Genomic DNA, 26,997 nt, shown 5'->3' on the forward strand with positions numbered 1-26,997 from the left:
TCTGTATTGGTACTGAGTAGTATCTGTATAGGTACTGAGTAGTATCTGTATAGGTACTGAGTAGTATCTGTATTGGTACTGAGTAGTATCTGTACATGGACTGAGTAGTGTCTGTATAGGTACTGAGTAGTATCTGTATAGGTACTGAGTAGTATCTGTTGAGGTTCTGAGTAGTATCTGTATTAGTACTGAGTAGTGTCTCTATTAGTACTGAGCAGTGTCTGTATTGGTACTGAGCAGTGTCTGCATTGGTACTGTGTGGTATCTGTACAATGACTTTGTAGTATGTGTATTGGTATAGCATAGTATCTGTATGGGTACTGTGTGGTATCTGCATAGGTACTCAGTAGTGTCTGTATTGGTACTGTGTGGTATCTGCATAGGTACTGAGTAGTATCTGTATAGGTACTGAGTAGTATCTGTATAGGTACTCAGTAGTATTTAGATACTGAGAAGTATGTGTATAGATACATGGTAGTATCTGAACAAACCCTAACCTTCTCATGTGGCCAGAAATGTGGCCTGTCATGTGACCTGTCATGTGATACCTACCTGGTGAGGCTGAAATATGTTCCCATAGTGTTTACAGGTGTTACCAATATTGGAAAAGACATGTTTAGATGATTACTAGTAAGCCTAGACAACTGATGGTAATTTAGTTCTGGGACTTGTCGCACTGAAGATCAATTCTATTGCCTCTTTCAAAGGTCATTAGAAGCTGTGTTGTTGATATGAGAATTGGGAATTTACAGAAAGTTTTAAAATGTTGCTATCTGAATAGAAGATAGATGGGTATTAAGAAGTGGCTATTCTTTGCCTTGTCATGCATGATTTGCATAAATAAATGGCTGGAAACCACCACCTTACTTCATCAAAGTACTTACATCTTTCTCGTCATAGATGCCGACCTCCATGCCATATTCTTTGATCACCTCCCACCTGAGGATGCTGGTTGACGAACGTGCCCTAGCAAATGTAAGTCAGTCAAGCCTCTTGAATCATTTTATTTTCCAAAACTCATATTTGTCATTATTTCACATTTTACATAAAGTGAAACAATACACAGGTCATGCTATAAATATGAACGTTTAGATTGTCTTACGCAAGAATCTTCTTCTCCAGGTTCAGCCACACCTGTGGTATCTTCTCACCCATGTTCTTCTGTTCCAAGGTGACCTTCAACAGTTGTTTCTCCAAATCAGCCACACCCTGAAAACAAATGATGACTGGCACTTTGACATAGTTGAGACAGATACCTATCTGACAAAATACTAAACTATTACATACTAAAGACAGAAACATACTTGACCACTGATATATAATTTACACTAATACATATTTGACCACTGATACATATTTAACACTAATACATACTTGACCACTGATACATATTTAACACTAATACATACTTGACCACTGATACATATTTGACACTAATACATATACACTGACATGCCAGTGACAACAGATTACACATGAGCATTGACTATGTGTGATCGCTGATGCCATTTGTCCTCTGACTTTAATTTGCTCATTTGCTACATTTGAGTGTACTTGACCATGCATCTGACCACTGATCACATTTGATCACTAATATCACTTTGGTGATGCACTCTCAAAAAGTTTTCTCTGAAGTTCCCACAGTTATGTCTGATGTCAGCAAAACTACACTGAACCACAAAAAAGTGACACTCACTTTTGGAGATTGATAATCCGTTTAATTCAAACAGATATAGATTACATAATAATTGTCAGAAAGATTTCAAAATTGACATGTTTGATCATCAATACTTAAAGATGACAAATACAAGTCAAAATGACTAAAGGTGGCGCAACAGTGCAATCCATTCTTCCTTGAGCATTGACATCAGCGTTGCATTGTCTGTAGATGGAATGGATGAGATGGTTGATAAAGGCCATAGGAACTTGCACCCAGACTCGGTGATACGCCGAGGTCAGCTGCAGTTGCTGGCCTTGATCACACATCATTGAGCCTCCTCTTAATCGCGTCTCACAAGTGTTCTGTCGGGTTTGAGTCTGGACTGAGGGCAGGCCATTGAAGAGTTTGTATGCCGTGCTGATGGAGACAGTCTCTAGCTGCTCTGGCAGTATGGGCACGTGTGTGTCCTGCTGGAAGACGCGGTTTCCATGATAACCAAAATGTGGCACAGCGAAGGGTCTCAGCACTTGATCAATGTAGCGGGCAGATGTTACACCATTTCCTTTACCAGGAACAATATTCTGAAACACCATAGGGCCTAGTTTGTGATTGAGAGCAACCCACACCATTAAACTCAGACCTCCCCTCGAGCCTCTTTCCATGTCACAATCACCTTCACAATACTCATCAACTGTGGAAACACAATACTGGCATTTGTTGAAGAAGACTGACGTTCACCACTGACTGATGAGGCCAATTCTGATGATGTGCAGCCCACTGGAGATGAGCACAATGACTTTGAACATTAGGATCGAGGATCACAGGTAAGGTCTGTGACATCTGATGATTCTCTTTCTCAAATGCTTCTGCACTGTGTTGGTGCTAATTGGTCTCTGGTGATTGACAGTGTTGTCCATGCAGTGTATGTAGCGAGGATTATGCGAGGATGATTGACTGTGCATCCAGTAGCATGGACTCGTTGTTGCAGGCAATATATTGTTCAAACATAAACAGAAAAATGATTTGCAACATGTCTTGCTGTCTGACCAACATTCAGTCTTCTTAAAGCTTGATCCCTCTGTTTCTTTAACAATTGTGAATGATTTGGTGCATTTTCGGTGGCTCTCCTTATTGGGATGACACTCATTGTCATTTTCATGGAATAGACAAAAAAACCTTGTCCCATCATTGCTTTAGTAACTGCATTTTGCAGACATGTTTTTTGCATCAAATAGAGAATCTGAAACCAAATTTTCTGAACACTGGCTACGAACCAGGCCCCGATTTCTCAAAACAAATTGAAATGTGAAATGTGTTTTCTCAAATTTGAGTAAAAACAAACTGAAATGTGAAATGCATTTTCTGAAATTTGAGTAAAAACAAACTGAAATGTGAAATGCGTTTTTTCAAATTTGAGTAAAAACAAACTGAAATGTGAAATGCGTTTTCTCAAATTTGAGTAAAAGTGTTTAGTCAAAACTAAGAGTTATGTTTGTTTTGAGATATTTGGGCCAGGTCAAATGAATATACAAAAAGTGAAAAAGTCTACCCTATTAGCTCTAATGACCCATCTGAATATCTCTGATGACCCATCTGAATATCTCTAATGACCCATCTCACCCAAACTTCCTCTCACCCTAACTGGTCACGTTTGGAGCCTACAACACTAGCTACTCACCATGCCTGTGACTGAGCTGATGAAATGGAAGCCAGCAATCTGTGGATATCTCCTGGTGAGCTCCGAAACAGGAATATCAGCCTTTGGAACCTGTAAGAAACAGCCCTTGTGTAAATATCCTCACACCTTTGCAAGAAACAGTTGAAGTTAACTCTCTCTATCCCCTTTCCCTCTCTTTCCTGTCTTCATCTTCACACAGATGAGGTTACCTAACTCACTCTCTCTCACCTGTTTCTCATTTCTCCCTCTCTCAACTACCTCTGTTTCTCTTTCTCTGCCCCAACCTGAACTCTCTGAACTCCCTCTTTGTTTCTCTCTTTCTAACACACACACCTCCCTCCCCTCTCTCGCATGAAAGGTTGAACATAACCCAGATAGTAAGATTACTCACTTGATCACAGTGAGTGCCAACCACAAAGATGGGTGTCTTGGGAGCGTGGCAAGCAATGGAGCTGAGCCAGAAATCCAGACCAGCATGTTCAAACCCTTGGCGTGTGGACCACAGCAAGATGTACACAGCTCGCTTGGATAGGAAAAACTGGAGGAAATAGGGCATGTTATAATGCATTACTATACTGTTAGATAAGGGTCACCTTATGACTACATTGCTATGACAGGTGGGAAGGTATGCCTGCTTGGTAACTGTTCTGTCTTGGCGACATATTGCATAACATCTGCTGCAACATTATCAGCAAGTTGCTAAAAAGACACCACAGGATGGATGAAGTCAAGGCTGCCACTGGTCTAGGTCGACTCAGAAAGGGGGCTGCTAGAAATGGCACAACAGGAACCATTTTTGTTTGAAATAACCTCTGTCAATGCGAATGCAGAGAAGCATGGATATGACATCATTGAAAACACTGACCCACCTTTTCTAGAAGGCAGTCGATGTTGTGCACATCAACCAGGACGACAATGTATGTCCTCATCATGCTAGGACTATTACCAAACTCACGAGGCAGCACAACATTGAATCTCTTGATTGGTCAAGTTCAAATCCAAAATCGATTGGCAGGCATATTCCCGCCAGGAACCAGCCCCAGGCTAACATTCAAGAACACTGGCAGGCTGTGCTAGTAGATGCATGCAACAATGAATCCATGCCTTTTTTTGTAAACTCACGCTATCAATGAGGAGACACTGTCAGGTTGTGATTCAGGCTCATGGCAAATATACTTACTACTCATGACTCAGTTATTGTTTCAAATGTCATTTTCATGGGTTCCATTTGAAGAAGTTCCACTGTTACACAAAACATTTGAGAGCTGGCAAGATGAAGACACTTTTTTATCAATGGTATGTCCATTTTGGAGGAATTTACCAATATATTTCTCAAATGGAATAAATGGCCTTGATTTCATAAATACTCCTGCAGTTACTTTCAGACAATGCAGAATATACTTGCATGCCATTTTCTAAGGTCACGTTGCATTTTGCATATCAAACACATATCTGAAAGTTCACATTTCATCATCAGTATATGTGGCAGACTACATGAAGTAAAGAGTATATACCTGGTGTGAGTTACAGTAAAGGCATGTACTTTGTGTGTGTTGTCGTAGAGGTGTGTACCTGGTGTGAGTTACAGTAAAGGCATGTACTTGGTGTGTGTTGTCGTAGAGGTGTGTACCTGGTGTGAGTTACAGTAAAGGCATGTACTTGGTGTGTGTTGTCGTAGAGGTGTGTACCTGGTGTGAGTTACAGTAAAGGCATGTACTTGGTGTGTGTGGTCGTAGAGGTGTGTACCTGGTGTGAGTTACAGTAAAGGCATGTACTTGGTGTGTGTTGTCGTAGAGGTGTGTACCTGGTGTGAGTTACAGTAAAGGCATGTACTTGGTGTGTGTGGTCGTAGAGGTGTGTACCTGGTGTGAGTTACAGTAAAGGCATGTACTTGGTGTGTGTTGTCGTAGAGGGTATATACCTGGTGTGAGTTACAGTAAAGGCATGTACTTGGTGTGTGTTGTCGTAGAGGGTATATACCTGGTGTGAGTTACAGTAAAGGCATCTACTTGGTGTGTGTTGTCGTAGAGGTGTGTACCTGGTGTGAGTTACAGTAAAGGCATGTACTTGGTGTGTGTTGTCGTTGAGGTGTGTACCTGGTGTGAGTTACAGTAAAGGCATGTACTTGGTGTGTGTTGTCGTTGAGGTGTGTACCTGGTGTGTTTTATAGTAGAGGGTATGTACCTAGTGTGTGTTACAGTAGAGAATATGTACCTGGTGTGTGTTGTAGTAGAGGGTATGTACCTAGTGTGTGTGATTGTAGAAGGTATGTACCTAGTGTGTGTTATAGTAGAGGGTGTGTACCTGGTGTGTGTTGTAGTAGAGGGTATGTACCTGGTGTGTGTTATTGTAGAGGGTATGTACCTGGTGTGTGTTGTAGTAGAGGGTATGTACTTGGTGTGTGTTGTCGTAGAGGTGTGTACCTGGTGTGAGTTACAGTAAAGGCATGTACTTGGTGTGTGTTGTCGTAGAGGTGTGTACCTGGTGTGAGTTACAGTAAAGGCATGTACTTGGTGTGTGTTGTCGTAGAGGTGTGTACCTGGTGTGAGTTACAGTAAAGGCATGTACTTGGTGTGTGTTGTCGTAGAGGTGTGTACCTGGTGTGAGTTACAGTAAAGGCATGTACTTGGTGTGTGTGGTCGTAGAGGTGTGTACCTGGTGTGAGTTACAGTAAAGGCATGTACTTGGTGTGTGTTGTCGTTGAGGTGTGTACCTGGTGTGTTTTATAGTAGAGGGTATGTACCTAGTGTGTGTTACAGTAGAGAATATGTACCTGGTGTGTGTTGTAGTAGAGGGTATGTACCTAGTGTGTGTTGTCGTAGAGGTGTGTACCTGGTGTGAGTTACAGTAAAGGCATGTACTTGGTGTGTGTTGTCGTAGAGGTGTGTACCTGGTGTGAGTTACAGTAAAGGCATGTACTTGGTGTGTGTTGTCGTAGAGGTGTGTACCTGGTGTGAGTTACAGTAAAGGCATGTACTTGGTGTGTGTTGTCGTAGAGGTGTGTACCTGGTGTGAGTTACAGTAAAGGCATGTACTTGGTGTGTGTTGTCGTAGAGGTGTGTACCTGGTGTGAGTTACAGTAAAGGCATGTACTTGGTGTGTGTGGTCGTAGAGGTGTGTACCTGGTGTGAGTTACAGTAAAGGCATGTACTTGGTGTGTGTTGTCGTAGAGGGTATATACCTGGTGTGAGTTACAGTAAAGGCATGTACTTGGTGTGTGTTGTCGTAGAGGGTATATACCTGGTGTGAGTTACAGTAAAGGCATCTACTTGGTGTGTGTTGTCGTAGAGGTGTGTACCTGGTGTGAGTTACAGTAAAGGCATGTACTTGGTGTGTGTTGTCGTAGAGGTGTGTACCTGGTGTGAGTTACAGTAAAGGCATGTACTTGGTGTGTGTTGTCGTTGAGGTGTGTACCTGGTGTGTTTTATAGTAGAGGGTATGTACCTAGTGTGTGTTACAGTAGAAAATATGTACCTGGTGTGTGTTGTAGTAGAGGGTATGTACCTAGTGTGTGTGATTGTAGAAGGTATGTACCTGGTGTGTGTTATAGTAGAGGGTATGTACCTGGTGTGTGTTATAGTAGAGAGTATGTACCTGGTGTGTGTTGTAGTAGAGGGTATGTACCTGGTGTGTGTTATAGTAGAGAGTATGTACCTGGTGTGTGTTATTGTAGAGAGCATGTACCTGGTGTGTGTTGTAGTAGAGGGTATGTACCTGGTGTGTGTTGTAGTAGAGGGTATGTACCTGGTGTGTGTTGTAGTAGAGAGTATGTACCTGGTGTGTGTTGTAGTAGAGGGTATGTACCTGGTGTGTGTTATAGTAGAGAGTATGTACCTGGTGTGTGTTGTAGTAGAGGGTATGTACCTGGTGTGTGTTATAGTAGAGGGTATGTACCTGGTGTGTGTTATAGTAGAGGGTATGTACCTGGTGTGTGTTGTAGTAGAGGGTATGTACCTGGTGTGTGTTATAGTAGAGAGTATGTACCTGGTGTGTGTTGTAGTAGAGAGTATGTACCTGGTGTGTGTTATGGTAGAGGGTATGTACCTGGTGTGTGTTGTAGTAGAGAGTATGTACCTGGTGTGTGTTATAGTAGAGGGTATGTACCTGGTGTGTGTTACAGTCGAGAGTATGTACCTGGTGTGTGTTATAGTAGAGAGTATGTACCTGGTGTGTGTTATAGTAGAGAGTATGTACCTGGTGTGTGTTATGGTAGAGGGTATGTACCTGGTGTGTGTTGTAGTAGAGGGTATGTACCTGGTGTGTGTTGTTGTAGAGAGTATGTACCTGGTGTGTGTTATGGTAGAGGGTATGTACCTGGTGTGTGTTGTAGTAGAGAGTATGTACCTGGTGTGTGTTATAGTAGAGAGTATGTACCTGGTGTGTGTTATAGTAGAGAGTATGTACCTGGTGTGTGTTATAGTAGAGGGTATGTACCTGGTGTGTGTTATAGTAGAGAGTATGTACCTGGTGTGTGTTGTAGTAGAGGGTATGTACCTAGTGTGTGTTATAGTAGAGAGTATGTACCTGGTGTGTGTTATTGTAGAGAGCATGTACCTGGTTTGTGTTGTAGTAGAGGGTATGTACCTGGTGTGTGTTATAGTAGAGGGTATGTACCTGGTGTGTGTTGCAGTAGAGGGTATGTACCTGGTGTGTGTTGTAGTAGAGGGTATGTACCTGGTGTGTGTTGTAGTAGAGGGTATGTACCTGGTGTGTGTTATTGTAGAGGGTATGTACCTGGTGTGTGTTGTAGTAGAGGGTATGTACCTGGTGTGTGTTGTAGTAGAGGGTATGTACCTGGTGTGTGTTATAGTAGAGGGTATGTACCTGGTGTGTGTTATAGTAGAGGGTATGTACCTGGTGTGTGTTGTAGTAGAGGGTATGTACCTGGTGTGTGTTGTAGTAGAGGGTATGTACCTGGTGTGTGTTGTAGTAGAGGGTATGTACCTGGTGTGTGTTGTAGTAGAGGGTATGTACCTGGTGTGTGTTGTAGTAGAGGGTATGTACCTGGTGTGTGTTATAGTAGAGAGTATGTACCTGGTGTGTGTTGTAGTAGAGAGTATGTACCTGGTGTGTGTTATGGTAGAGGGTATGTACCTGGTGTGTGTTGTAGTAGAGAGTATGTACCTGGTGTGTGTTATTGTAGAGGGTATGTACCTGGTGTGTGTTATAGTAGAGAGTATGTACCTGGTGTGTGTTATAGTAGAGAGTATGTACCTGGTGTGTGTTATAGTAGAGAGTATGTACCTGGTGTGTGTTATGGTAGAGAGTATGTACCTGGTGTGTGTTGTAGTAGAGGGTATGTACCTAGTGTGTGTTATAGTAGAGAGTATGTACCTGGTGTGTGTTATTGTAGAGAGCATGTACCTGGTTTGTGTTGTAGTAGAGGGTATGTACCTGGTGTGTGTTATAGTAGAGGGTGTGTACCTGGTGTGTGTTGCAGTAGAGGGTATGTACCTGGTGTGTGTTGTAGTAGAGGGTATGTACCTGGTGTGTGTTGTAGTAGAGGGTATGTACCTGGTGTGTGTTGTAGTAGAGGGTATGTACCTGGTGTGTGTTGTAGTAGAGGGTATGTACCTGGTGTGTGTTGTAGTAGAGGGTATGTACCTGGTGTGTGTTGTAGTAGAGGGTATGTACCTGGTGTGTGTTATAGTAGAGGGTATGTACCTGGTGTGTGTTATAGTAGAGGGTATGTACCTGGTGTGTGTTGTAGTAGAGGGTATGTACCTGGTGTGGTTGTAGTAGAGGGTATGTACCTGGTGTGTGTTGTAGTAGAGGGTATGTACCTGGTGTGTGTTGTAGTAGAGGGTATGTACCTGGTGTGTGTTATAGTAGAGAGTATGTACCTGGTGTGTGTTGTAGTAGAGAGTATGTACCTGGTGTGTGTTATGGTAGAGGGTATGTACCTGGTGTGTGTTGTAGTAGAGAGTATGTACCTGGTGTGTGTTATGGTAGAGGGTATGTACCTGGTGTGTGTTATAGTAGAGAGTATGTACCTGGTGTGTGTTATAGTAGAGAGTATGTACCTGGTGTGTGTTATAGTAGAGAGTATGTACCTGGTGTGTGTTATGGTAGAGGGTATGTACCTGGTGTGTGTTGTAGTAGAGGGTATGTACCTGGTGTGTGTTGTTGTAGAGAGTATGTACCTGGTGTGTGTTATGGTAGAGGGTATGTACCTGGTGTGTGTTGTAGTAGAGAGTATGTACCTGGTGTGTGTTATAGTAGAGAGTATGTACCTGGTGTGTGTTATGGTAGAGAGTATGTACCTGGTGTGTGTTATAGTAGAGAGTATGTACCTGGTGTGTGTTATAGTAGAGAGTATGTACCTGGTGTGTGTTATAGTAGAGAGTATGTACCTGGTGTGTGTTATGGTAGAGGGTATGTACCTGGTGTGTGTTGTAGTAGAGGGTATGTACCTGGTGTGTGTTATAGTAGAGAGTATGTACCTGGTGTGTGTTATGGTAGAGGGTATGTACCTGGTGTGTGTTGTAGTAGAGGGTATGTACCTGGTGTGTGTTGTTGTAGAGAGTATGTACCTGGTGTGTGTTATGGTAGAGGGTATGTACCTGGTGTGTGTTGTAGTAGAGAGTATGTACCTGGTGTGTGTTATAGTAGAGAGTATGTACCTGGTGTGTGTTATGGTAGAGGGTATGTACCTGGTGTGTGTTATAGTAGAGAGTATGTACCTGGTGTGTGTTATAGTAGAGAGTATGTACCTGGTGTGTGTTATGGTAGAGGGTATGTACCTGGTGTGTGTTGTAGTAGAGGGTATGTACCTGGTGTGTGTTGTTGTAGAGAGTATGTACCTGGTGTGTGTGATTGTAGAAGGTATGTACCTGGTGTGTGTTGTAGTAGAGGGTATATACCTGGTGTGTGTTGTAGTAGAGGGTATGTACCTGGTGTGTGTTATAGTAGAGAGTATGTACCTGGTGTGTGTTATAGTAGAGGGTATGTACCTGGTGTGTGTTATAGTAGAGGGTGTGTACCTGGTGTGTGTTATAGTAGAGGGTATGTACCTGGTGTGTGCTATAGTAGAGGGTATGTACCTGGTGTGTGTTATAGTAGAGGGTATGTACCTGGTGTGTGTTATAGTGGAGGGTATGTACCTGGTGTGTGTTATAGTAGAGAGTATGTACCTGGTGTGTGTTGTAGTAGAGGGTATGTACCTGGTGTGTGTTATAGTAGAGGGTATGTACCTGGTGTGTGTTATGGTAGAGGGTATGTACCTGGTGTGTGTTATAGTAGAGGGTATGTACCTGGTGTGTGTTGTTGTAGAGGGTATGTACCTGGTGTGTGTTGTAGTAGAGGGTATGTACCTGGTGTGTGTTATGGTAGAGGGTACGTACCTGGTGTGTGTTGTAGTAGAGGGTATGTACTTGGTGTGTGTTGTAGTAGAGAGTATGTACCTGGTGTGTGTTATAGTAGAGGGTATGTACCTGGTGTGTGTTATAGTAGAGAGTATGTACCTGGTGTGTGTTGTAGTAGAGGGTATGTACCTGGTGTGTGTTGTAGTAGAGGGTATGTACCTGGTGTGTGTAATAGTAGAGGGTATGTACCTGGTGTGTGTTATAGTAGAGAGTATGTACCTGGTGTGTGTTATACTAGAGGGTATGTACCTGGTGTGTGTTGTAGTAGAGGGTATGTACCTGGTGTGTGTTATAGTAGAGGGTATGTACCTGGTGTGTGTTATAGTAGAGAGTATGTACCTAGTGTGTGTTATAGTAGAGAGTATGTACCTGGTGTGTGTTATTGTAGAGAGCATGTACCTGGTTTGTGTTGTAGTAGAGGGTATGTACCTGGTGTGTGTTATAGTAGAGGGTATGTACCTGGTGTGTGTTGCAGTAGAGGGTATGTACCTGGTGTGTGTTGTAGTAGAGGGTATGTACCTGGTGTGTGTTGTAGTAGAGGGTATGTACCTGGTGTGTGTTGTAGTAGAGGGTATGTACCTGGTGTGTGTTGTAGTAGAGGGTATGTACCTGGTGTGTGTTGTAGTAGAGGGTATGTACCTGGTGTGTGTTGTAGTAGAGGGTATGTACCTGGTGTGTGTTATAGTAGAGGGTATGTACCTGGTGTGTGTTATAGTAGAGGGTATGTACCTGGTGTGTGTTGTAGTAGAGGGTATGTACCTGGTGTGGTTGTAGTAGAGGGTATGTACCTGGTGTGTGTTGTAGTAGAGGGTATGTACCTGGTGTGTGTTGTAGTAGAGGGTATGTACCTGGTGTGTGTTATAGTAGAGAGTATGTACCTGGTGTGTGTTGTAGTAGAGAGTATGTACCTGGTGTGTGTTATGGTAGAGGGTATGTACCTGGTGTGTGTTGTAGTAGAGAGTATGTACCTGGTGTGTGTTATGGTAGAGGGTATGTACCTGGTGTGTGTTATAGTAGAGAGTATGTACCTGGTGTGTGTTATAGTAGAGAGTATGTACCTGGTGTGTGTTATAGTAGAGAGTATGTACCTGGTGTGTGTTATGGTAGAGGGTATGTACCTGGTGTGTGTTGTAGTAGAGGGTATGTACCTGGTGTGTGTTGTTGTAGAGAGTATGTACCTGGTGTGTGTTATGGTAGAGGGTATGTACCTGGTGTGTGTTGTAGTAGAGAGTATGTACCTGGTGTGTGTTATAGTAGAGAGTATGTACCTGGTGTGTGTTATGGTAGAGAGTATGTACCTGGTGTGTGTTATAGTAGAGAGTATGTACCTGGTGTGTGTTATAGTAGAGAGTATGTACCTGGTGTGTGTTATAGTAGAGAGTATGTACCTGGTGTGTGTTATGGTAGAGGGTATGTACCTGGTGTGTGTTGTAGTAGAGGGTATGTACCTGGTGTGTGTTATAGTAGAGAGTATGTACCTGGTGTGTGTTATGGTAGAGGGTATGTACCTGGTGTGTGTTGTAGTAGAGGGTATGTACCTGGTGTGTGTTGTTGTAGAGAGTATGTACCTGGTGTGTGTTATGGTAGAGGGTATGTACCTGGTGTGTGTTGTAGTAGAGAGTATGTACCTGGTGTGTGTTATAGTAGAGAGTATGTACCTGGTGTGTGTTATGGTAGAGGGTATGTACCTGGTGTGTGTTATAGTAGAGAGTATGTACCTGGTGTGTGTTATAGTAGAGAGTATGTACCTGGTGTGTGTTATGGTAGAGGGTATGTACCTGGTGTGTGTTGTAGTAGAGGGTATGTACCTGGTGTGTGTTGTTGTAGAGAGTATGTACCTGGTGTGTGTGATTGTAGAAGGTATGTACCTGGTGTGTGTTGTAGTAGAGGGTATATACCTGGTGTGTGTTGTAGTAGAGGGTATGTACCTGGTGTGTGTTATAGTAGAGAGTATGTACCTGGTGTGTGTTATAGTAGAGGGTATGTACCTGGTGTGTGTTATAGTAGAGGGTGTGTACCTGGTGTGTGTTATAGTAGAGGGTATGTACCTGGTGTGTGCTATAGTAGAGGGTATGTACCTGGTGTGTGTTATAGTAGAGGGTATGTACCTGGTGTGTGTTATAGTGGAGGGTATGTACCTGGTGTGTGTTATAGTAGAGAGTATGTACCTGGTGTGTGTTGTAGTAGAGGGTATGTACCTGGTGTGTGTTATAGTAGAGGGTATGTACCTGGTGTGTGTTATGGTAGAGGGTATGTACCTGGTGTGTGTTATAGTAGAGGGTATGTACCTGGTGTGTGTTGTTGTAGAGGGTATGTACCTGGTGTGTGTTGTAGTAGAGGGTATGTACCTGGTGTGTGTTATGGTAGAGGGTACGTACCTGGTGTGTGTTGTAGTAGAGGGTATGTACTTGGTGTGTGTTGTAGTAGAGAGTATGTACCTGGTGTGTGTTATAGTAGAGAGTATGTACCTGGTGTGTGTTATAGTAGAGAGTATGTACCTGGTGTGTGTTATAGTAGAGAGTATGTACCTGGTGTGTGTTATGGTAGAGGGTATGTACCTGGTGTGTGTTGTAGTAGAGGGTATGTACCTGGTGTGTGTTATAGTAGAGAGTATGTACCTGGTGTGTGTTATGGTAGAGGGTATGTACCTGGTGTGTGTTGTAGTAGAGGGTATGTACCTGGTGTGTGTTGTTGTAGAGAGTATGTACCTGGTGTGTGTTATGGTAGAGGGTATGTACCTGGTGTGTGTTGTAGTAGAGAGTATGTACCTGGTGTGTGTTATAGTAGAGAGTATGTACCTGGTGTGTGTTATGGTAGAGGGTATGTACCTGGTGTGTGTTATAGTAGAGAGTATGTACCTGGTGTGTGTTATAGTAGAGAGTATGTACCTGGTGTGTGTTATGGTAGAGGGTATGTACCTGGTGTGTGTTGTAGTAGAGGGTATGTACCTGGTGTGTGTTGTTGTAGAGAGTATGTACCTGGTGTGTGTGATTGTAGAAGGTATGTACCTGGTGTGTGTTGTAGTAGAGGGTATATACCTGGTGTGTGTTGTAGTAGAGGGTATGTACCTGGTGTGTGTTATAGTAGAGAGTATGTACCTGGTGTGTGTTGTAGTAGAGGGTATGTACCTGGTGTGTGTTGTAGTAGAGGGTATGTACCTGGTGTGTGTAATAGTAGAGGGTATGTACCTGGTGTGTGTTATAGTAGAGAGTATGTACCTGGTGTGTGTTATACTAGAGGGTATGTACCTGGTGTGTGTTGTAGTAGAGGGTATGTACCTGGTGTGTGTTATAGTAGAGGGTATGTACCTGGTGTGTGTTGTAGTAGAGGGTATGTACCTGGTGTGTGTTGTAGTAGAGGGTATGTACCTGGTGTGTGTTGTAGTAGAGGGTTTGTCCTGCAAAGTCCCAGGTGTTGTAGGTGATTTCTATATCATCCTCAGTCTTCACTGTCCAAGGCTGGATGACTATTCCATCCGTGATATCCTCTCCCTTTGTCCCCTCTGTTTTCTTGTTGTGACTCATGAGAGCCTTCAGAAGGCTGCAGAATACAAGGAGTTTATGTTACAAGTCATGGAGAGTTAAAGTTACATGTCATGGAGAGTTAATGCTACTGGTAATAGAGAGTTTATGTTACAGGTCATGGAGAGTTTATGTTAGAGGTTATGGAGAGTTTATCATTTCCAATGCTCTCGCAACAGTTGACAATCTTACATTTGGTGTTAAAGCCATGCCTAGACTTACTGAGGCTCTGCGCAACAATGAGATTGGTCATTTAGAGGCTAGGGAGTCTGTCTGCAATTGCATTGCAACTAAATGTGTTTCAGAGTACCATAGCAAGACTTTGGCAACGCTACCAGCAGCAAGGGTCAACATGTGATCACCCCAGGTTCACCACAGCATCCTCCACAACATCGGTAGTGTCACGACTCAGAACATTTTCTGAACAGACTGTGAGGAACCGCTTATGTGAGGCTGGTATTCATTCCAGAAGACCTTTGCGAGGACCGACCTAGTCTTACACATGAACATTGGCAACAATGCAGGCAGTGGTGTTGCCAACATCTCCCATTGTCACTGCAAAGGTGGAGAACTGTTGTCTTCAGTGATGAGTCACGTTACATGCTGCGATGTCCCGATGGAAGAGCATGTGTATATCGACGTCGTAACGCAACACTATGCTGCAAATTGTGTTCAGGAAGTGCTGTGCAAGGACATGCTCCAGTTATGGCATTGACATAGGAGTGGTAGAACAACCGAATCCAGAATTTGATCAATGTATAAATGGATAACTTTCAGCTGTGCATTTCTTTCTTTGAGTAGTATACGTCGTAACTGCATTGTCATGGGAGGATATCTATCTTTTCATTTCTGTGATATCCCTCTATAGTATATGTTGTCATGGAAGGAGATCTATCTTTTCCCCTCTGTGATATCCCTCTACAGTACATGTTGTCATGGGAGGAGATCTATCTTTTCCCCTCTGTGATATCCCTCTACAGTATATGTTGTCACGGGAGGAGATCTATCTTTTCCCTTCTGTGATATCCCTCTACAGTATATGTTTTCATGGGGGGAGATCTATCTTTTCACCTCTGTGATATCCCCCTACTGTATCAGTATGTCTGTCAAACTGTAGTGAACAAGGCAGGCAGTTCCTGTGAAGCGATGTACAGGATCTTACTGTTAACAGAAATCATTGTAACTGAACTACTTTCTATGTCAGTGTGATTCAGATGACATCGGAGCATAAGGGTCAGCAGTTGCAGCACTCTGTAGCCTTCTCACAGTACTTGTGAAACGTAGGTGTCCTCTATTATTCCCCAACTTTCCCAAGAACTTCATAGAAGTCCATCCACTTTCAATGGTTGTACAGGGACGGCTGGGGTAGGAAGTGTCCAATCGTTTCGAACCTCATCTTCAACAACTTTATCTTCTGGAACGTCTGGGAGTTCATCCTCTTCCAGAGTTGCCTCTGCTGCATCCAGATGGGTGACACAGGGAACTGTTCCCACACCTTGAGCTGGAGTATTTCTTCTCCTTTACCTTCTGTACTCTAGAGAACTTGGCTTGCTGCTGTACCTCTTCAACGTTTGACGTAAGGTCAACGTGTCTATGAATCATGAGTGACTTCCTTGGCAGCTTCATCGATCTACCTACCAAACATAGTAGGCACCACAAAGGAGCTCTTGGTAAAGGTTTGGTGACCCTGTCACTCAAGGAACATGTTGATATTTGATCTTGTCTTCGTAGTTGGGTGAGAGTAGCCGTTGTTGAGGACCTTCTTCTGAGTTATTTGTGCCAGTATAAAAATTCTGTTCTCTTCAGTCTTGGGGTTCTGGAACCTAAATATTAAGGCCTCATTGATCGTTCTACATCTTGCCAGGCCCGAGGAACGCTCTTCTAGTCTTGTCGAGTTGGGCAATCTTCTTGTCTTCCACCGTATAAGGATGGGAGTCCATGTCCTGCAGAGGGAACTTCTTAGTCTTAAATGTTGGTACATGAACTGGGTTGCTCTCTGGAACCTTCCCTTTGTGAACCAATGTTCTTCCTTTTCTGAACATCTGCCGTTTCCATCCCATGATAACACTGATCTATGTCTGTGGGAGCTGAAGGATTCTGGTGTAGATGACTGAATCTCAAAGAGAATTCCCTTCTTCTTTCTCTGTTTAAGATTCTCTGACATTGAGGGTTCACTGATGTGACTTCATAGTCCCTTGTAGTTGTGAAACCTTCTTCCTCTTCCCCCATGAACGACTGAGTCTTCCAACCATGAAGATCTTCTCAAAAGTGAGCATTCGTGAATGTCATTTTTGCCTGCAGACTTGTGGGACAAGGATGTAGATCTCCCAGGAACAGGTTCTCAAAGGCCCATGAAGCTCTGTCTTTGGCAAACCGACCCTCCCTCATAACTGTCATCTGCATTGTAAACTGATTCATGAAGTGACCCACGTCAGAGTTCTGCATTGTGGGCTGGAACTGATGAAGCCTCAGACAGCTGTTGTGGATGCAGGGGTCAATCATCTTGGAATGGAAGTAGACAGCATTAACGATCTTACTGATACTTCAGTCACCAGTATCGGATTGTCAGCATATACGTCTGCTTCTTCAGGAGGCACGATGTCCTTGTTAAACGACCTCTCATGCATTATTTACTGGAATGAGTTGACTTTGACAAGGTCTTAGATGAAGACGATTTCTTCTGTGCCACAGACAATGAGTACTTCTTCCTTTACACTCTGATGATGTTGACCCAGTAGTAGTAGACCTCTTAGTCCTGAACAGCAACAGAAGACTGTTTCTGTAACATACTCAGCAAATCACCTGAGTTATGAATGTCAGCTGTAGTTAAGAACATACGGTTCACTGTATTATCTCCAGATTTATCATCAGTGACTTGAGATGGCTTTGTCACCCAGTCCATCTCATGTCTGTAGACATAACACAAATGACGATTAAATTGCAAACTGATAAATTAATACAGTATCTGCAATACAAGCTTGAAGAACATGGATTAATGCAGGACGGGCATAGGATCAGCAGGTGATGACTGATACCTGCTGTCACTGCAAGATTTCATCAAACGTAAACAAACTACATTATGATGAATAAATGTCACAAAGTATGGATGAGTTTCATTTACTTTCATACGGTGTAAGATAAATATAGCCAAAAAGCATACACAGCTTGATTTGGATAAAGGATCCAAATATGAAAAGGACATGGAGCTGTATACGTGACTGTAATGCTCACATATCATTTGCTTGGGCGATGACGGAGAGAGTAACTAGCATAGGTGAGGGAATGTTTAAGTCCTCTTCTAGGAAACTATGAGGGATTCAAATGTTCCTCTTTCATTTGCATAGAAAAAGGAGATAAGCATAATAAGTATGATAAGGAAAGATAGATGTATATTGATACCAGTATTGATGATAAATGTCAACACTGTTTAAAATTCCTTTTCTAAATTTTTTTGGTACCAACATCTTCTGCTATCCATACTTTGCCGAAACCACTATTCTACCAGGCACTAAATCCTACATGTGCTGGAAGCTATTGTTATAGTGTCTACTTCAGGACAGCCATGTCCAAATATTTCTACAGACCAAAAACTATGTGGCCAGACTATATGATATTTAGTTATTATTATTCAATCTGCAATCTTGACCTTTATCACAACCGCAGAGTACATTGCTTTGTCAGCTACCTTGTTCCTCTTTGTCACTTCCATTAATTACTGTATATGACATTTATGGCCTTTATTGGTCATCCCCCTTGGCTGTGTCTGTCATCACATCAACTGTAGAAGGAAGTGCTATTAGTTTCTCTATTTGTTCACTGTTGAATCTTTGCCTGTGTATTGTTGTTAAAACCTAGGGACGACCGCGAGCAGGATTATGCCGCTCACTGGAAAGGCACTGGGGTTGAGCTGGAAGTCCGCTCACCTCATTCATGTATTCTTGTTTGTCATGTCTTGTGGAACCAACTAAAGAAGTTTGAACAACTATGCCTTTGTCTCCGTCAACGTAATGTTCATCAAAATCATGAGCTAATTCACCACGAGCCGATGACTACATCCACCCGCTGACACTATATCCTACACCACAACCACTGATAGGGGGTCCTAATGGCAGCATTGATGAAGGGGATGAGAAGTGGTCTACCTTGTCTTGCCAGCACCTCCTAGTCCCACCAGCATCAGCTTGGTTCTGCGGCATGCTGTGAAGCCTCCAGCCAGTCTTTTAAGATACGCCTTGACAGACTCAAAGCCTCGACTCACAACTTCATTTGGTGGAGTTCTCAGTGAGGGACAACCAATCAGGTCTAATTCTGGAAGTAAAATCAACATATGTGTTGGTTAGAGTTGACATCATGTTTACTGTCATTTCACATTATAAGCCAACTGAGTGTTGCAGTATATATGGACACACTATATGGACACACTATTTAGATATAGTATACTGGCTCCTAGTGATGCTCCTAACTATTCTTTTTCCTTTGGTGTGGACACTGAACTAGCAAAAGAAACAATGCCAAGTGTAAAATCACTGACATTACCACAATTATGGAAAAGCACATTGAATTTGGGGAACATGCACTCAGTCATATCACTGGTGTAGCAACAATAACAAGTCTACTGAATCAGGATAGAAATGGAGGAGTGAAGTGTCCAGTATTCCATCACAGTCCAGTAAACAAGACAGGTGGTCAGTATCTGGTATGTCCATGGTGGGCAACAATGCAAGTCTTCACTCAATGACATGCAGAGAAAGTCAGATACAATATACCTTGGGCATGGATCCTTCGGCATTCCTCTTGAAGGGCTTTGACAAGCTAACATCAGTTTCCAGGAACAATGGATCGAGCACAAATCTGACAAACAAACTGGTACCACATATGTTCTGTTGGTGGGTGATCTGCTGGGCGATCCGGAGGGCCAAGGAACCACACTCGATTTGTTTCTCTACAGAAAACCCAATACGTGCTGTATAAGGACATGTGTTGTCCTGCTGGAACGTGATCCAGTTATGGCACCGACACAGAAATGGTAGAACATCTGAATCCGGACCTTGATCAATGTATCATTGAGGTGTGAGTTTACCATCCACCACAAGAATCTCTGTCACCATATCATCATGTATATATGTCGCCCCAAACAAAGCCAGCATTCAACACCCTCAAACATGCTATGTGTAACAAACCTGTTCTGGCTTATCCAGACTCTGACGAGGAATTCTTCCTCACAACCGAAGCCAGAAATATGAGCATACTGTTTGTATTGAGTCAAAAAGATGAAAAGAATAATGTACATCCTATAGTTTTTGGTGGAAGAGCTCTTCATGGCAGCGACAAGAACTGGAGCATTACAGAAAAGAAGACTTAGCTCTGGTTAAAGCCATACCATGCCACCACTGCTACAAGCAGTTCCACTTCCTGTATACAGCAGCACAGCAGAAACTCTCCACGGTGTCTGTAGACATAAGCCCTGACATCATTCCTGTATTATGATAAGGGTCATGGGTCCATGTGGAGGTTCCAGTGGAATCCTTTATCTAACCGACGTGTTGGTCTGCTTAAGGGAATTAAAGGAAAGAGTCCGAAGTCACAAAAAGCTAATCACAATTTTATTTACAAGAATGGAATAACATGGGTGGCCACAGACAGTCGTACAACCCTGTGGGCTGAGGGCAAGAGTGGACCTGTGTTGGGAGTCTAAACCTAACTGTTGGACAGATGGAGGTGGAGACTATTGAACTAAAATTGGAACAAGATAATGATTCACTGACTGATACAAAAATGGGTGTAACCTACAATAGCCAATGAAATGCAGAATAAACAAAATCTGGTGTGTCCTAAACAGTATAAGTAATAGCGGTTCTGGACCACACTCCATTATAAGCTATATAATCGCCAATGGCGTGAATCTAGACTCCCTTTTTCAAAAACTCTGAAACCAAAGGCATTGCCCATCTGCCTTCACATAAGACGGGGATGTTCACATAAGGTCTAAAAAATCCTTTCAACTTTGATGTGGGGCAAGTCCCACAGACTAGAAACATTAGAAAGAATAAAAAAGAGTAAAAGGGTCCGTTTGTAGCCACAGTCAACAAAGGGAGAATTTAAGAAAGATGGAAGTTGCGCTCTCCCAAGGAGGACTGCGTCGGTGCCCTCTCTTGCTATGTGAGTGCCCCACTCAGAAAGGTCCTTTTCAGAGACCCAACTGATATGATTGTGATCCCTTGCTCACGAAATTAGCAAGGGCTGCTTATCCCTTGCGTCACGAAATTGTGCAAGGGAGTCAAACTGAGGCAATGGCGGGATACGACTTCACAATGCACGGCTGTGCAACTGTACACAATAAGCCTGCACCTCAACCGATTGAGCTACACAGGACCAAGATCAATAAATCTCAGTTTAACAGGTCTATCCTGTGTTATTAACACTGTGATCACGTGATAGCTCTATGGCAACGGTGGTATATCACTTCCTTGATGCACTTTTGAGACACAATGCATAACACGACTGATCGATAAAGTCTGTGCCGACTGAGAGCTGATTACACTATGCCGTACAATTAGAGAAATGTTTCACATATAGTATGACCACACTGTAACATGACTAGAGTGCATGAGTTGAAAAAGAAAGCACGTGAACATGGAATGCGAGGGTATTCTCATATGAGGAAATCGGAGTTACTAAATTTATTAGGGGTAAAATATGAAAAAAAACCTACTGTGAAAGAGCTAATAAAGGAACCTCGTGAAAGTGGAACGCGAGGGTATTCATGTATGAGGAAGTCTGAGCTCATTGAATTACTAAAGGAACAAACCCCAAAGAATTATAATTCACGCCTACTGAGCGTGTTGTAGGAAAAGAGGTTGGAAGATGGAAGTTCAAAGAAATATGGACTTTGGAGATATACAACAATTGGTATTTGTGAACGAGGAACTGAAAGATTTGAGGTATTAAATATCAACTCATGTTAAAGATGACACTAGAGAAACAACAGGTGAGTGAATACACCAATGTTTACTTCAGAGGTAATCGGGAAAGTACAACACACCAAGATGCTATCAACTCTTCTATTGACAGATCATTCGAAAAAACTTGAGAAACACTAGAACGTTACACTAATATTGGGTCTGGTTGGGTTGTTGGTATGATTAATAAGATCTACCTGGATATAGCCAACTATAAACCGTTGAGAGGTGGATCGTACTTACCCCTGCCTGAGTATTTTAAGAAAAAACATGCTATGGTTAATGTTAAAAATTGTGGTAATAATTGTATGAGGGTAGCGATAAGATCCGCTTTAAGATAAGTTTCCTGCTGAAAAACATTCTGACAGCCTTCCAGTTATCCGGAAGATGATGGGATAAATTGGGAAGGTATAGATGAACCCACCCCTATATCTCAGGTCTCAAAAATAGAAAAACTGAGTCCAGACTTAGCTGTAAACGAATTCGGACATGAAGGTAAAAACGTAGTAGTACACAGGATGTCCTTTATTGTACAAGGATGGGTGTAGAACAATCAATATATTTATGGTACAACAAGGGTGAAAAATATCACTACATGTGGATTAAGCATTTTAGCAGGCTGTTGTAGGATCAATCGAAATATGAGGGAAAGAAACACTTTTGTGAAAGGTGCCTTCATGGGTTTTCTAGGGCTGATCTACTTGATTCACACAGGGATGATTGCCTAGGTGTAGAGGAGACAGCCGTACGGATAGATATACTGAGAGAAAACAAGAAAATCTTGAAACTTATCAACCACAAAAATCAGTTGCCAGTACCATACATTATCTACTTCAAAGCTATCATTAAACCAATCGATACAGTGGCCCAATAACATAATCAAAGTTTCACGCAAAAAAATCAAGAACATGAGGGGTGTAGGTTGGGTATGTGGTCGTTTGTTGTGATGGTCAAACTAACCCTCCTGTTATTTACAGAGGCCCAGACACAGCTGAAAAATTTCTAAAATGTTTACGACAAAACACCAATGCGTATGACACAAGCAGATCGGGAAGCCCACAAAAAAAGCATGCATTGTCATGTGTGCCATAAACGTCTGAATGGTGATTCAGTAGGAGACCACTGCCACATTACTGGTAAATACAGAGGTGCAGCTCACAATGAGTGTAACTTGAAGTTAAGGATAAATTCTAAACTTATTCACACCCCAGTGGTGTTTCACAATCTGTGTGGGTATGATTCACACTTGATTATGCAAGCTATTTCAAAGGTAGAAGGCAAGATATCCTGTATCCCAAACAATATGGAAAGATATATATCCTTTTCGCTAAATGGGTTGAGATTCATTGATAGTGTTCAGCTTCTGTTGTCATCTCTAGACAGCTTGGTAAAGGCTAATAACCCAGATGACTTAGCTATAACTAATCGTTACACAGAAGAGAAAACTAGAGCTGTGCTGCTACGTAAGGGTATTTACCCGTTTGAATATATGGACGACTGGTCTAAGTTTAATGAGACACAGTTACCTCCCATTGACCGCTTCTATAGCAAGCTGTCAGACGCATCTGTCTCACAAGACGATTACGAACACGCGAAAATTGTATGGGAACAACTAGGCTGTAAGAATCTAGGTGATTACCATGATTCATATTTAAAAAAAGATGTGTGGTTGCTGGCAGATGTGTTTGAGATATTCAGAAAAACGTTCGAAACAATATGGGTTGGACCCCGCATGGTAATATTCGAGCATCATGGGATGCCTCACTGAAGAAAACCTAACCCTAACCCTAACCCATGGGATGCCTCACTGAAGAAAACCTAACCCTAACCCTAACCCATGGGATGCCTCACTGAAGAAAACCTAACCCTAACCCTAACCCTAACCCTGTATATGGATGACTGGTCTAAGTTTAATGAGACACAATTACCTCCTATTGACTGCTTTTATAGCAAGCTGACTGATGCGTCTGTCTCGCAAGACGATTAAGGACACGCGAAAAACATATGGGAAAAACTAGGCTGTAAGAATCTAGGTGATTACCATGATTTATATTTGAAAACAGATGTGTGGTTGCTGGCTGATGTTTTTGAGATATTGAGAAAAACGTCTTCGAAGCAACACGGGTTGGACCCAGCATGGTATTTTTTGAGTCCCGGGTTCTCGTAGGATGCTTTACTGAAGAAAACCAGCCTGGAGTTAGAATTATTCACCGATTATGCATCTGTTTATCGAGAAAGGGTTAAGCGGCGGTATTTCTATGGCATCAAAATGTGAAAGGCTACAACTCTAAGAAACCTATAAACCATCTAATCTACCTCGATGCCAACATGCTGTACGACTGGGCTATGAGTCAATATCTACCAACAAGGGGATTCAAATGGGTCCAGTCGGGAGTTATGGGGGAAGTGATGAGTACCGGATATATCCTCGAGGTGGACTTGGTGGAATTGCATCAGTCTCACACAACAGTTACCCCATGGCACCCGAACGGTTGAGGCTTAATCAAGACTGGATGTCTGAGTACAAACATAACTTGCATGGGGGTTTGTGGGTATCCACTATTGAAAAACTGGTACCGAATTGATGAACAAAACAAAGTATATTGTTCACTATCATAATTTACACCTGTATCTATCACTCGTTTTGAGGCTGACTAAAGTTCATAGAATACTGAAGTTTGACCAGAGCCCATGGATGGAACCCTATATCAGGATGAACATGGACCTGAGAAAGCTAGCAACCAAATGACTTTGAGAAAAACCTTTATAAACTCATGAACAACTTTGTATACGGTAAAATGATGAAGAATTAACAAAAACGTGTTAACATGAAGCTAGTCCGGTCCAGTGAGGAAGACAAGACCAGGAAACTGATAGCGAGCCCGGCGTACAAAAGAAGTGCTATATTCGATGATGACTTGGCAGCTATTCATATGAAAAAGCTTCAGATTAAACTTAATCACCCAGTTTATGTCGGGATGAGCATCCTAGACTTATCCAAACACCTGATGTATGACTTCTACTATAACGAGCTCAAGAAGCAGTATCCGGTATAGGTGTGTGGTGGGTGCCCTCACTTGTGAGGTGTTGTGCACGGATCCTAATTCCCTGCTGATAGATATACATCTGTATGACACCAGTGACTACCCGAGTGACCACCCTATGCACAACCAAGTCAACAAAAAGGTGTTAGCTAAGATGAAGGATGTATGTGCCGGGACACCAATCGCTGAATATGTGGGGTTGAGACCTAAGATGTATTCCATAAAAAAGACAGATGACACAGAAATAAGAAAGGCTAAAGGTGTGAAAAAGAATGTGGTGAAATGATATATCAAGCATACCCTCTAAAAACAGGCCCTATTCAAGAAAAAAACCATTCAAACACCAGATGAACACACTTTGTAGAGAAGGGCATAAGATATACGGGTTGACTTTAAATAAAACGTCTCTATCACCCATGGATACAAAACGATGGATAGCCCCGGATGGTGTCAATACCTATGCTTACAGGCATAAAAATATTTAAATTACATATACATAATGGAGATTTAAATTTACTACAGCCCGCAGATATATTGAAAAGGGGCAGACACTATAAAAAAAAAATTCGCGTTTCGTAACAAAAAGCCAAAGCCTGGTTACAAAATAAGCCATATGGCAACTTTACTTACCGGCACCAAAATATATACCCAGGTGAAAATTCAATATTCATACACCTAATCAAGTTCACCAGGCCGACCTGTTGTTTCTTCCACATGATACGGTCAGAGATAAAACCTACAAGTACGCCCTGACAGTTGTAGACGTAGCCAGCCACTATAAGGAAGCCGAACCCTTCATCGCTAAGGATGTTAAACAAGTAGCCTGCGGATTCAAACGCATATACAAGCAAAGTCCGCTGATGTGGCCCTCGGAGCTGCAAGTCGACCTGGGTTGGGAATTCATGGGCACCGTGTCACAACTGCTAGCCAAACACTATGTTGAGGTAAGGCATGGCAAGGCAGGAGAACATCAACATCAGAGTCAAGCTATAGTCAAGAGATTCAATCGTTCCATAGCCGAACGTTTGTTTGCACACCAATATTCGTGTGATTTAGAATTGGGGCCCTCACATAGAAACACCAAAAGGGTAGTGCGACTTCCACGTGTGGTTGAAGTTATGAATCATAAAGTAATGAAACTACTGTGGGGTTGTGAGTTTACCCCCCATGAGACCAGTCGATGCAATCCATATGAAATCCATTGTAGCAGAGGCAGCAGCACCCCATTACAAAAAAGAAAAAAAACCCCAGATCGTACGATTGTTAGATATTTATATAAACAGTCGAATATGAGGAAGACACCCATAAATGTGCTACAGATCCCATCTGGTCTATGAAAACATACATTATTGATCAAGTGGATATCAAAGACGAGGAACCTAACTTGTACTTTCTGGAAAATGGACTACGTAGGTTTCCCCATATGCACCCATTGACATATGGTGCTGTCCTCATTTTTGGGTATAATAATTTGTGTAATTAGTCTAATTGTTTAACTATTAACACTGTCACTGCTAAACCAAGTGCCATGAAGAACAATTCACGATCTTTCTGACCCTATGAAGGAGTGTAACACTGAGATATTGTTGGTTTATTACCTAATGGTTCCAGTTGTTTACCTGTTAATATGTAGTATTCTTTCATGGCTTCATCAACACCCTTGAAAGTTCTAACGGCATGATTTTCTCGTTGGAGTTGATTGTTAACAAAATCTAGTCTCTTCATTCATCTCATAGTGTATTCGGCCTTTGCGGCCTGCCGTTTTTCTACAGCTATATTGTGTCGTTTTCGTTCCACTTCTACCTCAGCCGCGTTTGACTCTTTTAATTGAGAAAAAAGGTAATTGCTCCCGGCAAATGCTAGGGCATTCATGAGAGCCAGTCATCATTGCTATCGAGGCCATATTATATATATTACTTTAAAATATTTTCAGGTATAATACCTTTCTTTACCAGAACGTCCTTGGTGGCCATCGCCATACAAATGTTCATAGTAAGCATAAAGATATCTTGCAGGTCGAAGTCGAGTTTTATAGTCGGTTGTTTTATAATCATTTTAGTCAACCGAGCGTATCCTACTGCTAATCTGGAAGCCACTAATGCGTGGTATACATTTTTTCTACCAGTTTCAACACTTTTTTGGTTGTTCTTCTTGGCGACTTGCAGCACTGGCTCCACAGGACTGTCTGCTGACTGGGGGTGTGGGGCCCCAAAAACTTGGTTATCTCTTCCTCGGCTGCATCCATCTTGTATAATATTTTTATGTTTTACAGATTAAGACTGATATGCAGCAGAGACTGTTCGGGTGATCCTGGCACAGTCAGGCCACTAAGACTCATCATCAGCTCACGGTCCTCGCCCCCTCTACATGCAGCCCAGACAGCGAATGGGACTTCTCCCAGGAGACACTGCCTTGTCGAACTCACCAAGAACTTTCCAGAAAATATGAAGGCTCCCCAACACTGCAGCCTTCTGCATTACCCAGATTGTCAGAAGGACTGTGCTCCCGGAGGAGAACCCGGGCACTCTCCTGATCTGCGCCAAGAGATCAGGAGGTACCATACCAAGGGCACCGAGAACAATGCGGAGCCTGATGACAGTGTACTTGGGATACAAGCGAGACATTTCAAAGGTGAGGTCTGCAAATTTATCATTCTTTTCCTGAATCTTGCCAATCACATTGCTGTCAAAAGGGACAGAAAATTCTATGATGTAAATAATTTCATTGGTTTTATCAAAAAGGACAAGATCAGGTTTGTTGGTTGAAATTCA

At 42.5% G+C, this 26,997-nt stretch overlaps 1 protein-coding gene across 1 annotated transcript in view; it reads right to left on the reverse strand.

The window, feature by feature from the left end:
• Positions 1 to 26,997, reverse strand: part of LOC137272175 (uncharacterized) — a 550,405-nt gene that overhangs the window by 132,877 nt on the left and 390,531 nt on the right. The window contains exons 55-60 of the mRNA XM_067804527.1: positions 18,366 to 18,531; positions 14,071 to 14,242; positions 3,730 to 3,876; positions 3,339 to 3,428; positions 1,103 to 1,209; positions 885 to 966 (exon numbers count right to left, since the gene is read on the reverse strand). Coding sequence (XP_067660628.1) covers positions 885 to 966; positions 1,103 to 1,209; positions 3,339 to 3,428; positions 3,730 to 3,876; positions 14,071 to 14,242; positions 18,366 to 18,531 — 764 coding nt within the window. The remainder of the gene's footprint in view (positions 1 to 884; positions 967 to 1,102; positions 1,210 to 3,338; positions 3,429 to 3,729; positions 3,877 to 14,070; positions 14,243 to 18,365; positions 18,532 to 26,997) is intronic.

This window comes from Haliotis asinina, chromosome 2, assembly GCF_037392515.1.
Source record: "Haliotis asinina isolate JCU_RB_2024 chromosome 2, JCU_Hal_asi_v2, whole genome shotgun sequence".
Taxonomy (NCBI): Eukaryota; Metazoa; Mollusca; class Gastropoda; order Lepetellida; family Haliotidae; genus Haliotis; species Haliotis asinina.